Genomic DNA, 14,473 nt, shown 5'->3' on the forward strand with positions numbered 1-14,473 from the left:
TGGGTGTTAGTTCATGGCAGCTCTGATTACAGACAAGATCAAACCATACAGTTTTTGATTCCATGTAATGCTATAGCAAAAAATGAGCTTAAAACTGCTTTGTACTATGGTCATTATCACTCTCTTACCTTCCCTTCTCCATGAAACCTTTCATGAGTCATGGCTGGAGAATCTCACTATACCCCACTGTCCCAAGAAGCCGAAAGGTACGATTCCTGGGGTTTCTTTCCCCAGCAATGAACCCAGTCCTCCCTGCAGGACTGTTATTCTTGATCCAAGGTTAGAACATCCGGTAGGCCATGGCCTGGTAGGAGACGTTCCCTTACCTAATTGCTACCTATCCAAGAAGGAAGACAGGTGTCTGGTGTAAATTGACCTGGGTGGGGATGAGACAGGACAAGGCAGCCAAACAGGCCCAAAAGGTGGCTGTCTCCTACCCAGGAAGCTTCAGGGAAGTCTCCAGGCTTGGCCAGGGTCTTCCCTCCCCAAACTCAAATCTATCTGCCCCCAGGGTCAGTTGGGCTCTTTTGAGTGGAGAAGACAGAAAAATCGCTTAGGCCTCTGTATTCGTCTGTCAGGGTTGCTGCAACAAAGCACCACAGACTTGGTGGCTGAAACAACACAGCACGGTCTCACAGTTCTGGAGGCCAGAAGTCCAAGATCAAGATGTCTGCAAGGTGGGCTCCTTGTGGGGACCATGAGGGAAGGATCTGTTCCAGACCGCTCTTCTTGACTTGCAGGTGGCCATCTTCTCCCTGTGTCTTCACGCGGTCTTCCGCCACGTCTGTATCTCAAGTTCTTCTTCTAAAGATCTCAGTCATACAGGATTAAGATCCACCTCTATGGCCTCATTTTGTCTACCTCTTTCAAGACTGTACCTTCAAATGCTGCCACATCCTGGGAATCAGGATTTCAATACAGGAGTTTTTTGGGGGGGAGGGGGGTGGGGCGGGGGACACAATTCAGCCCATGGCAGTACCTAGAACAAAATTTTATTTTGAGGATGTTCCTGGTCTGGAGCTGAGCTGGGCCAATGTGGATGGCTGTTCCCGTCTCAATCTCTCTCAACCTTCCCATTCCCTCAGATGAAGTCCAACATCCCTTTGTCTCTCTATAGAACCTGCATTGGGCAGAAGGTGGCTGTCTTGTTCTTTGTTGCATATCCAGCACCTGGTCCAGGCTTGGCACATTCACATGGTGTGGCTTGACTTTTGACTTCCTTAAAGGTTGCTTTGAAAATTATAAGTTCTTAACATGATAAAGTCCAATCTATCATTTGAAGGTTAGTGTTTTTATCTTGTTTCTTCCAGCTTCATTGAGATATGATTGACAAATAAAAGTTGTATATATTTAGGTTGTACAACATGGTGATTTGATACACGTATATACTGTGAAATGATTACCACAATCAAATTAATTAACACATCCTTCAGCACAGTTACGTTTGTGTGTATGATAAGAACACTTAAGATCTACTCTCTTAGCAAAATTACAAGTATAAAATACAGTATTATTAACTAGAATCACCATGCTATACCTTAGATCCCCAGACATTATTCATCTTACAACTGAAAGCATGTACCTTTTGACCAACATCTCTGAAGGTTAGTGCTTTTTGTGTGCCAAGGAATCTCTGCCTACCCAAGGTCATGAAGGCTTTCTCTTATGTTTTATTCTAGAGATTTTATAAGTTTAGCTTTTACATTTAAGTCTATCATCCAACTGAAAACTCCGTAAACTCAAGAGCCATTTGTTGAAAAGACTATCTGTTCCTCCATTGAATTATTGAAAATAATTCAGTTATCAGTTGAAAATCAACTGGCTACATAGTATGCCTTCTGTAACCTGTTCCCTGTTCCACCAATTTATTTGTCTACCCTAACACCAATATACACTGTCTTGATTCCTAGTACTTTATAGTAAACCTTGAAAGCAGGTAGTGTTAAGTCCTCCATTTGGGCTTTTGCTTTGTCAAAGTTGTCTGGACTCTTCTAGACCTTCTGTATTTCTATCTAAATTTGAGGTGAGCTTGTCAATGTCTACAAAAAAGCCTGATAGGGCTTCAACTGGGATTGGCATTTTTGGAGGAGTATTTGCAGAGAATTGGCATCTTAGCAATACTGACTTTTGCAATTCAAAATCATGACACATCAGTCTAGCCATATAGTGCTCTTTCTCTCAAAAATGTTCTGCATTTTTAGTATAGAGATTTAGATATCATGTTAAATCTATTCAAGTGTTTTTTTTAAATGACATAGCAAGTAAAAGTGTTTTATTAGCTTCAATTTCCAATTGATAGCTATTCGTATATAAAAATAAATGATTTTTTAAAAATGTTGACCATATATCCCTGTAAACTTGCTAAATTCACTTATTAAGTCTAGCAGACTTTTTGGAGATTCCTTACGATTTTATTTTTAGTAGATGATGGCATGTGATTTACAAATAAGGACAGATTTATTTTTTCCCTTCAACTCTTATGCCTTTAATTCCTTTTCTCACTGTAATGCACTGGCTAGTACTCCCAGCTCAAAGTAGACTAGAAGTGATCATGGTGGGCATCCTTCATTTGCTTCTAGACTTGAGGAAAAAACCCTTATATACCACTATCATCATACTGGGTATAGTGTTTTGAAGACGCTCTTTAAGAAATGAAATAAGATCCCTTATATTCCTCGTTTGCTTAGATATTCCCCCCATTAATAAGGGTTTTTGTCAAATGCTTTTTCTACAATCTTTTGAAATGATCATATAGTTTCTTCTTTATTTTGAATATTCCTGTGAATTATATTAGCAAATGCTATTCCTGAGATAAAAGCCACTTGTTATGTTATGTTTTTTGTGACTGAATTTGTTAGACTTTGTTATAAATTTTACATCTATGTCTATGAAGAATATTGATCTTTAATTTACTATTTTTTTTTCCTTTCTTTCAATGTTTATTTATTTTTGAGAGAGAGTGTTAGCAGGGGAGGGCAGGGAGAGAGACACAAATCTGAAAGAGACTCCAGGCTCTAAGCTGTCAGCGCAGAGCCTGACGCAGGGCTAGAACTCAGGAATGGCGAGATCATGACCTCAGCCGAAGTCAGAAGCTTAACCGACTGAGCCACCCAGGCGCCCCTTTGATTTTTCTGTAATGTGCTTGTCAGATGTTGGTTTCAGGATTATGCAGGCTTCATAAAATGAGGTGGTTACAATTCCCTTCTTCATAAACATTTTGTATAAGATTGATATTCTTTCTTCCGTAAATGTTTGACAGAATTCACAAGTGAAACCATGAGAGAGCCACAGAGATTGTGGTCCCAAATCTGGATTCGTATTTCCCTCATATCCTTAGTGACCTATGGACCAAGGTCAAAACAGAAACAGAAACCACGCTAAAAATGCTTAAAGGCACGTATCCATAAGTTTAGAGTGATCCATGAAGAATTTAATTGGCTGCTAGAGTAACAGTCAATTATCTTCAGAGAAAGAGAACAGAATCCAGAAAGATAACACAGCATATTATCCACAATGCAGTAAATAAATAAATCTTTGAAAAAATTAGAAAATGTACTCCATGATCTGGAGAAAAAAATAGTCAACAAAAAAGGTTCATAGAAAACTCAGATGGTGAAAGTGTGAAGAATTTGTAAATAACTGATATGTCAAAGAATCTTCAGAAAAATATGTATTTGAGTACAAAGGGTGAAGAGATAAGGAATTTTCAGAGACACATAAAAGCTACAAAAATAACCCAGAAGAAATCTCAGAACTGAAAAGCCCACCATATAAGCTAAGTAAACTAAAATACACCACTGGATGGAGTTAACAACAGACTGGGAAGAACACTGGAAAGGATCAGTGGAATTAAAGACACAGACCAACCAATTAACCCAAACAGAGGGACAGAGAAGAGAACGACTGAAACCACAATGCAGAGTTTTAGCAGCCTCTAAGATGGCACGAAGCGATGTCTCACATGCATAATTGGAGCTGCAGGGAAAAAAGTGATAAATGGGGCAGAAAAAATATTTGAAGAAAAATAACGGTGGAAAGTCGTCTACACGTCACTGAAATCGGCAGCCCACAGTCCCAGATGGCTCAGCGGAAGGACCTCAAGCAGGACCAGGAGCCAGAGGAAATCTTAAGAGCAGCCAGAATAAAAAGACACGTTATATATATAGAAGAATAACCATCAGAATGACCACTGACTTCTCATCAGGAAAAAAAAAAAATGAAGGCCAGGAGACAACTGAACATTTTTAAAACGCTAAAAGAAAATCTGTCGACTTAGAATTGTAAGTCCTGCAAAAATCTCTGAAAAGTAAAGCCAAAATAAAGGTTTTTTTCAGATAAACAAAGGCCGAAAGAAACTGCTGTCAACACATACTTTAAGAAATGTTAAAGGAAGTTCTCTAGACTAAAACAAGATGATACCAGATAGAAATCTGAAACTGCTCAAATAAATGCAAAGCACTGGAAACAGTGTGTGTGTGTGTGTGTGTGTGTGTGTGTGTGTGTGTATAATACTTAGCAACACCATAAAAGACAAAAAGGGGTGCAAGTGGGTTGTTTTTTAAGGTTTTTACATTATACAGAAATGGAATGATAGAAATTCAAAGACCCTGATAAAAATGAAGACTGTAAATTCAAGAGCAACCACTTAAAACATAAAGAGGTGTAACGATAAAAGCCAGATAGAAGGGGCACCTGGGTGGCTCAGTCAGTTAAGCGTCCGACTTCGGCTCAGGTCATGATCTTGAGGTTCATGGGTTCGAGCCCCACGTCGGGCTCTGTGCTGACGGCTCAGACTGGAGTCTGCTTCGGATTCTGTGTCTCCCCCTCTCCCTGCCCCTCCCATGCTCATGCTCTGTCTCTCTTTGTCCCTCAATAGTAAATAAACGTTAAACTCAAGGCAGCTAACTCAAGGCAGGAGAGGAGGGACAAAGAACAAAGTGTTAAAGAGAAAACAAGCAAGGTAATGAGACAACCACACACACAGTAACTTTAAATGCAGACAGACTGAACGGTCCATTGTGAAGTTAGTAGTTTCGGGCCTCAACTACTGCTGGGAACAAGACACACTGCAAATAACGAGACAGGGAGGATGACAGTAGAGGGGCGGAAAAGAATAAAACAGTTAGCATACAGAAGCTGGGGTGGCTCGTAACACAGAAGACCTCAAAGCAAGAAGTGTTACAGACAAAAAGAGAACTGATTTCACCCTGATAAGAGGGCAAATCACCAAGAACACACAACAAACATAAATGTGTAAGCACCTAATAAAGTTTCTAAACACATGACGTGAAATTGAGAAATATACAGACATTCATAACTTTATGTAGACTGGAAGTTGTATTTCCAGTTAAAAATGGGGGAAGAAACATTCATAGCTGATAAAAATCTGTAGAACGACTGTATAAATTTTACCAAGAAACCGACAGGACCTGTGTAGACAAACTATAAAACGTGGTCAGTATTAAAGACTCATGCCAATGTCTTTGAAGACAATATACTTACATTTATAAACACAGCCACAATCAAAATGCCAACGTGGATATTTTTAACTGACAGCAGGATATTTTTTTCTTTCTAAGTATTCACAATGAGGGGGATAAAAGTCATGATGTCTATAATTTACATTCAAGTGGCACATTGCAAAAGAAAGGTAAAAATATATGGTAAAATGTCAACAAGTTTTGAATGCAGGAAGTAGGTATAAATTGCAGACTTTGAATATAATTTCTACTTCTTTGTAAGTCTGCAAATTTTTTAATAAAAATGTTAAAAATGCATTTATTAACTAACAATTTCCATAAAGTTTTTGGAAGGTAAATGGAAAATGAAGATTATCTTACCGGGTATGTATGATAAATTTCAACATAGTTACAGTAATCAAAACAGTATGATCACAGTTGAGGATTAGATAATTAGCATTTAAATGATTTAAGGAATCCAAACAATTATTCAAGTTTATATGAGAACTTCAACCAGTGGAAGAATGAATTAATTAAACGGTATTGATTCAACCCACCAGGAATAAATAAAAGACATAACTTCAGAAGAACTAAGATCTAACTATGAAAGTCAAAATTATAAAAATATATGAATAGAATTTTAAGTACTATTTATATTACTGTGAGGACAGGGGAGGCCATTTTAAGCAAGACAGAAAACCAGATTTGATAAAAACAAATGAAAGATTTGGCCTCATGAAATTAAATTTCTTTATGGTCAGAAGAATTTCCAAATAGAATTTTTGAAAATCACCTAAAGAAAATGTTCGTGACATAGAGAAACTTTTAGTATCCTTAATAATATATACAATGCAAACTGATTTATAAAAAAGTAAGCAATTCAACAAAAAATACAAAAGTTCTGAGCACACACATACATAGAAGTAGGAACAATAAATAGTCAACAAAAAATGAAATGATCTTTAATGCAGCGTGCTATCAGAAAATGGCATTATTTAATGAGCAACGGTTTTCACCCATATGTTAGGACGAGTGTGAATTTCTATAATCCTTTTAGAAAATGTATTATGTTCATAAATTTCTAGCACCATGCACTGCACAACACATATTTTTAAAGGACCACTAGGTCGGGGCGCCTGGGTGGCTCAGTCGGTTAGGCGGCCGACTTTGGCTCAGGTCATGATCTTGCAGTCCGTGGGTTCGAGCCCCGCGTTGGGCTCTGTGCTGACAGCTCAGAGCCTGGAGCCTGTTTTGGATTCTGTGTCTCCCTCTCTCTGACCCTCCCCCGTTCATGCTCTGTCTCTCTCTGTCTCAAAAATTAATAAACGTTAAAAAAATTTTTTTAAAAATAAATAAATAAATAAATAAATAAATAAATAAATAAACAAACGACCGCTAGGTAACACTAACTAAGCAAGTTTATTGCAGCTTTATTTGTACTGCAAATCTAGAAATGTCTAACCATCAATATAGGGAAAGGTTTAACAAGCCTTTATGTAGTACTCTATACTACAAGATGTTACATATATTTGTGTGTATGTGTATATGTATATATACATATGTGTATACATATATATACATATATACATATGTATACACACACACACACACACACACACACACACACACACACACACACACAAGTGCCTGGGATGATATGCCCAATAGACTGTTGGCATGGAGTGCAGAAGAACAGAATATTCTTCTTCTAGCAAACCATAAGAGACTCTTAACTATAGAGAACAAACTGAGGGTTGGTGGAAGAATGGGCTAAATGGGTGATGGGCAGGGTCCCCTGGGTGGCTCAGTCGGTTGGGCATCTGACTTCGGCTCAGGTCATGATCTCGCGGTTTGTGAGTTCGAGCCCCGCGTCGGGCTCTGTGCCGACAGCTCGGAGCCCGGAGCCTGCTTCGGATTCTGTGTCTCCCTCTCTCTGCCCCTCCTCCACTCATGCTCTCTCTCGATCACACTATGTTAACTAACTAGAATTTAAATAAAAATTTGAAGAGAAATACAAAGAACATTCTTCTTACATATACTTCTGCCCTTGTTGAACTGTTAAGGCAAACATGCATTACCTTTAAAATTATTAACTGCCCCCAAATTATTTAATCTTCTACAACTAGACAGTATACACCACTAAGACACACACATATGCATTAAGCACCAAATATAATATTTGCAATTAGATTTTTTAATTTGCTATTTTATAATACTTGTTATTGTAACCATTTTGCTAAAAATATATACAAGAAACTTGGTATTAATTACACGGTTCTTACTTATAACCTAAAAAGAAGACGTACGCACATGGGTTTGGGTAAGCCGAAGGCTACTTTCCTGCAGGGTAGTATTTTTCCCCATCTTTTCACCGCTGTAAGAAAGAACTGTGAACAAACACCTGTTCCTACAAGAGCTGCACACAAAGCCCGTTGCAGGTTCAGAGACACGATCATTATAGATCGCGGGGTCCCTTGGGCTGCAGGCAGAAGACGTGTGTGCTGGGAAGAACCTTTGTGGCCCTTCATGACACACTGATCCCTTCCATGATGCCAGGAGGGCCCTGACAGTGTGTTCAGACTGCCTGAGGGGAAAATAAGATGTCTCTGTTTTCTTGAAACAAGGTTCCCCAGATCGTGTAAGTTTCAGGCTCCACAAAATCCGGATCTGCCTGTTCGAAGGCGGACTGAACCACCCACAAGTGTGGCTTACCCAAAGGAATGGACAGCATTATATCCTGTGTATATAATATTCTTGAAGAGGGCAACTTTTATCCATAGTCATTAGTAGACTTCGTGTTTTGTGTTTGTGGTACCTGAGTGGATGGCTTCTAAAACCCTTCAGACTCCTCCAGAAAGAAATGTTCCGATCAGTCCTTAACGCATCGTGGAGGAAGAACGAAAGCACCCAGACAAAGAGAATACAGACCCAAGTTCAGCAGGACTAGAACAGATCGCTAAGTGGACGTCCACAAATCTAAGATAAACACGGCATCACTTAAGATGGCCTTGGTCACACACGGAAACGGCAAAGGGAAAGTCTTAGCAATAAAAGCTGGCGGTCACACCTCCCAAGTGCCAAGCAGGAAGGTTAGCCAGCGGACCGAGGTCTAACGTACAGACGGTGGCCAGCTTCACAGTGAACACACGTCAGGTATTTCTGAATCCACCGGGCAAGAGACACCTTCTCAGAAAAAATAATTTCCGACTAATTTCGCTTGCTGCATTAGAGCATTTTCAGTAATCTAACCCCTCTTGTGACTCCATGTCCGAAATGCGTTTCTGGATTGCCACTTGGCTTCCCAAATGATCTGACCACATCGAATGCCAATATTCTGATGCCGGTAACTAGAATGTACGTTTGTAGATCAGTAAAACGGAATCCCAGTTTTATACGTCAATCACATTGGCTTGGCCAAGATGATCTGGTTTCTGAAAAATGAACCCATTTTCATCTGAGTTTGAATCTGTGAAGCCCAAGACTAAAAACCCTGGACCGAAATAAATTCAAGGAGAGGCCTCTTGGCAAGCACCCGTTCCTGGGTGAGCAGTTGAAATCGCAATTCATATTTTAATTATCCCCACCGTGGACTCAGCAATTGTGTCAGACAAGGAAATATGCAAAGTCAGCATAAAGTGCACGTGACCCAAAAAGAAAATACACAATTTCTTTTACATTTCTGCTTTCAAATACAAACGTATGCTAAACTGCATTTCTGTTTCTAAGGATACGCTCATTCCAGGTAATACTTCCTAGGCTTCTAAACTTTGAAAAATTATTTTTACCTATGTGATTGATTATTAAGGTTTAGCGATCCGGTCTGGTACATCTCCTCCAGCTGCTTCCTGTTTCCAAAGTACAAAGCAAGGTCTGTGGCAATGATGGCTTTACGGATGATCTCAAGCACCTGTTCGTATTCACTGGAGCTGAGGGTGGAGAAGATATTGTGCCCTTCCAGCTATGGAAAAAACACAAAGAAACACCACCAGTAGGAAGCATAAGCTCTCATCTCACGACACGTCCCCGTCCCGTCACTTGAAACAACACAGTTTGGCCAATGGCATCTGGCACACAAATGACACGTTTGGGGGAAACAAAAGAACAGTTTGTAATGATCAAGGAAATCAACGTTGCGGTTTCTCTTTAGGCTACAAAACCCAAGCTACCGCGTAAATGCATCCTTTAACGACCGTAACATCATTCGCTACCACAAAATCCCAGGGATTCGAATACATACCTTGGTGTTGGATATTTCTAGTAAGTAATTCAAGGACTAGAAAATGCATTTAAGTAAGAGACATTTCTTCCTAAACTAATGCAAGCCTTTGGTCATTTTTTATATTATACTGGAAATTAATGGGCTTAAAAAGTCACGTGTATCTTCGTCCACTTCAAGTCTAATGAACAGTAAACATTTTCCATATCCTAAAACAAAATGTCCCACAACCTCAAAATAGTTAAGTGAGGCATATTAAAGTTTCTCTCTACAGGCAACAACACTTTCACGTAAAGCACACGTCACTGAGGTGCAGACGCTGGGGCCCAACCTCTCTTCTGTTCTCATGGAAGGTGGGAGGGCAGACCGTCTGTGTAGACAAGACCCAAACGTGGGTCATTGGGACTCTATTTCCTCAGAAGCATCCTTTTGCTTATGAAATCTCTTAAAAACTTTTTATAATAACTTCTTCCTCTGAGAATTATAAGCCTTTATGGGTAATTGAGATAAAAATGGGCCAATTTGTTCAAACAAGAAAGACTGAAATAATAAAGACGCATTCAACTGTGGGCTCGTCAATTACTGCTCAATTATTCATGATGAGCCAACACAATCTTACTGTAATCGATGGTTAATTGCTTTCACTTGTTTTAAGCTATCTTTATTGGCTGATACAATACATTAAAAACTTGAAATTATGAAAGTGTACTTTTTTACAAAGTCAGACATCTCACCGAAACATTGTCACCTTCCCACTATGCTGAAACAAGGCTGTACATGCACCACTCGTTTTCTTGTCCTTTTCAAGTTTATTGATTTATTTTGATAGAGAGGGAGACAGAAAGAGAGAGAGAGAGAAGAGAGAGAGAGCATCTCAAGCAGGCTCTGTGCTGACTTGGGGGCTCGATCCCACGACCCTGGGATCATGACCTGAGCCGAAGTCAAGAGTCGGATGCTCTGCCGACTGAGGCACCCAGGCGCCCCAGACTTGGGTATCTTCTAGACAATAACGATAGGAAGGCCTGACGTCTGCGGAACGTTTTAAATTGAGAAGGCGTTTTCATACGTGTGATTTCACTCTCAAGTCATAAAACTGCGCGACTCTTTGACGTCTGGCTGAGCTGAAGTATCTGCTGAAACAGCGCAAGCCTCTTCTGTGACCACAGAGCAACGGCAGAGTTTCACATCAACCGGCCGCGTCGGCGATTTGAGCCGCACGATCTCACCGGCGGCCGCCTTCGCGGACGCTCAACGGAGCCAAAGGGTGCACGTGACGGCAGGCAGGGCCTCGGCGCAAGGAAGAGCCGCCAGCCCCGTCGGCCACCACGGGGAGGGGACTTGGGCTCTGGAAAGGCGGACGAACTCCGCTAGCTGTTAAGCCCCGTCCCACGTCCACTCGCCGAAATCTCAGGGCAGGAGGCTAAAGACCCCGCTCTGCCTGCTGCTAGGAAGCCTGCTTTGCTCTCATCTGCCCCTAATTCCAGCGAGGTGGCTGGGCTGCTTCAATACTTTGTCACCCGCGCTGCCCAGCCATTACCACGTATCAGGCTGGTGTGGGCCCTTGGAACACGTGCACCACTGTCAGGCTGTCTGAGGGGGAATCACACGCGACACGCATGTAATGCTTCATTCTATCAGCAGCGGACCATTACGTGATGACGTCTAAACATATTCTACCACACAGTTGATAAAATGGGGACCTCTTAGCCTGGGTTCCAGAAATCCTCTCAGGGACCACAAAGTTGTGAACTCACTGCATGTATATATACATACATATATATATATACATATATATATGTATGTATATATACGTATATATATATACGTATATATATAAAATAAATAAATATATATCACATCCAGCATATGATATATTGTATATTACATATGATATTATATATATCATATCATATGCTGAACATGTCCTTCGTAAGCACAGTATTTCATCAGATTCTCAAAAGTGTAAATATCCATGATCTATGGCAGAGGGAGACCCATTTTAAAGGATCTGTATATTTGTTGGCGACTTCAGTTTATTATGTCTTTGACTACTTTTTGATATTAAAGGGAATTCGGTGGAAAAGCTCAGGAGAGGATCTTTACAATGAAAAGTAGTAACTAGGATCCTTTTAGTTCCTCCTTCAATATTTTGCAAGAGCAAAGGCAATAAATGAACACACAAACAGTAAGTGGCCCCTTCCCTTCAAGAGGATCCAGTCTATACTCTTCAGCACGTTCTTTTCTTCCAAAGCACAGAAAATAAGGACACACAGTAACCACACACAGCAGAGAAACAGCTTGAAATCTTTTAAGAGCTCTAATTTCCCATCGGTGAGCATGATGAAACCCCATTACCGCTTTTACGTATCAACTGGTAAGTTTCCCATAATCTCCCAGGTTACAGTGTCAGAAGTTTATTTTCTGCTAATTCAAGCCAGTTCGCCCCATTTTGCATCAACCAGGCGTAAGATCACCAGCATTTTACACGCAGAAATGACTCGGGTGCGACACCTGGGCGCTGCTCCTTACCGGCCGTGTCGTTCCCACCACGAAATGAACGTATGTGGGCGCTCATCTGGCAGGTACTCAGCCCGCAGTGTCTCCCCGGGTGTGAGGGTACTTGCGGCGTACTTAGTACCTGCTCTGGCCGTGGCCCTAAACGAGGGAAGTGCGCCCTTGGAGGAGTTCACAGTGTAGTGGGAGAGAGGCAGAGAAGCACGTCGGGAGACAGGTGCAGCCAAGGGCTCCAGGAGAGCGTGGGCGGGGACACGGATTCTGAGGGACCGGGAGTCGCACGTGTGCAGGGAGCAGCGTGCGACCACACGTGTTCGGTGGGAGCCACACAATTTCCGTGCTGCTCAAGCGCATCGTCTCCACAGAGAAACGGTGACAGGGGGACAGAGTTCCAACAGAGGCCTCATGTCAGAACTGAAATAATCATGGGAAGGTAGTTAGCAGGGTCACGACAGGAGGAGGCCTGTTTTAGGATAATCACTGGCTACAACACGGGCAGCAGGTAGGGTAGGACGGGAGCAGGTGGGCATACTCACCCATCTGTCCTCAGCAGGCTTTCACAGATTATTATTAATCATAAATCGTTCCCCCCAAAGCCCTGTGCTGCTTAGCTCTATCAAAGAGATTCCTCAGGGAAGGCCTGGGAGCTCAGGTTTCAATACCCCATGCCCACCAAGCGAGCTCACCCCCCAGCCATGCGGCCCGGGTGGGTGCGAGTCTCGCCACAGGAAGCCACAGGCCGAATCCTTCGGGGGACGTGAGATGAACACAGCCCGCGGCGTTGAGCATTCACGACCGCCACAGCTTGATGTGCATCCTGGTATCTGATCACCTACCGTATCAAACCACGTGCTAGGACTGTAATTAAGAACTCAGGGTTTGGGGTCAAACAATTCTAGTTTGTAATCCTGGTCCGTTACTTACTAGCTGTATGATAGCGGACAAGTTACTTAACCTCTTCGATGTACATTACTCTCATCTCTAAAATGGAAATAAATGGTAATAAAAATCAACGTGCTAATATGTGCACAATTCTGAAGTTTCTGATTTATCTGTCTATGTATACTAAGTAATAACTATCAGAGTATTTATACTGAATGCCTGATGAGTGACTGAATGATTACTCTGACGATGGTGGTGACGAAAAGGACCAAATCTCCAGTATGACTTCTGCAGTCAGAGCAGAGGGGGTAGTAAGGACACTCAGCAAAGACACACCTAGGCCCACAGCTCAGTTTGGTAGCCAAAGATCACGTCTATCCATTCAGAACGCATCCACAGAAAAGGATAGATTTAAGCTGGCCTCTGTACCATTATATACCAAATTATTTATCTTCTGTCGGGCCATGTTGACAGGGGAAGGATAGTTCCAGATCCACAGTCTTTGGGTAGCCATGGTGATAAAGATCTGTGGAGATCAGGACAGCGGCAGGCAAAACCTTCCATAATCTTTTATACAGATAAACAGAGGCATCACGGACGTCCATGCGATCTAACAATACATTACTGTCTCATAGTTTAGTGACTGGAACCTGGAATTTTTACTGTTCCTCTCGGATATCACCTTAAATCGGTCAAGTCTGGAGCGGTCTTGACAAAACATAAAACTGGCCGGCCTTGGTGACGGGACGCTGGGGGCGAGGGGAACAATGACTCCAAGGTCATCCCCCTGTGGTGGCTGGGTGGTGGAGGCCGCCCCCATTTTGGTCACATCGGACGCTGAGTTGAGGTGTCTGGAGATAGAAGTCTCCCTGCGCCCTGGTCTGAGACGCTGGTGTGACAGCCACAGCCTATCGGTGACCACGAGGACCCCAGAGAGAAGGAAGGGGGAGCAGGGAGAATGGCAGTGTGAGGGCAGAGCTCTGGACGCGGACCTCCCTCAGTCCACACTGCGAGCTCCAGTGGGGGGTGGGGGGGACAACTTGTCTTTGTTGTTACTACAACCCCTGGGCCTAAAATGGGTGTTGGCAGCTGGGAGGAGCTCAATGAATATGTTTGCTGTCAAAATGGAATTCAAGGGGGCAGTTAGATGGGTCTGAGGAGAACTACTCAGAGAAGTATCCTAAGCATAAGATGTCAAATCAGCAGAGAGTACGGTAATTTCCAGAAAAGGAAGGAAGCCTTTCCTGAACAGAGATAGGCCCATCTGTTTATGACCCTGATACGTCTTTCCCTGTCACAACCCCCACGGGAGGTTTTAGGTCATGTCAGGGTATGGATTCGATGACGCCTGTCCGAGTCTAGGTCAAGTAGCAAGAACACCTTAAACGCGGCAAGTTGAGAA

General features: G+C 42.1%; 1 protein-coding gene across 4 annotated transcripts in view; it reads right to left on the reverse strand.

Moving 5' to 3' along the window:
* PDE10A (phosphodiesterase 10A) overlaps positions 1-14,473 on the reverse strand; it is a 369,960-nt gene that overhangs the window by 19,426 nt on the left and 336,061 nt on the right. For all 4 annotated transcript variants that reach the window (XM_042987509.1, XM_042987506.1, XM_042987508.1 and 1 more), the window contains one exon: positions 9,245-9,417. In XM_042987509.1, the coding sequence (XP_042843443.1) occupies positions 9,245-9,417 (173 nt within the window). The remainder of the gene's footprint in view (positions 1-9,244; positions 9,418-14,473) is intronic.

This window comes from Panthera tigris, chromosome B2 (assembly GCF_018350195.1).
Source record: "Panthera tigris isolate Pti1 chromosome B2, P.tigris_Pti1_mat1.1, whole genome shotgun sequence".
Lineage (NCBI taxonomy): Eukaryota > Metazoa > Chordata > Mammalia > Carnivora > Felidae > Panthera > Panthera tigris.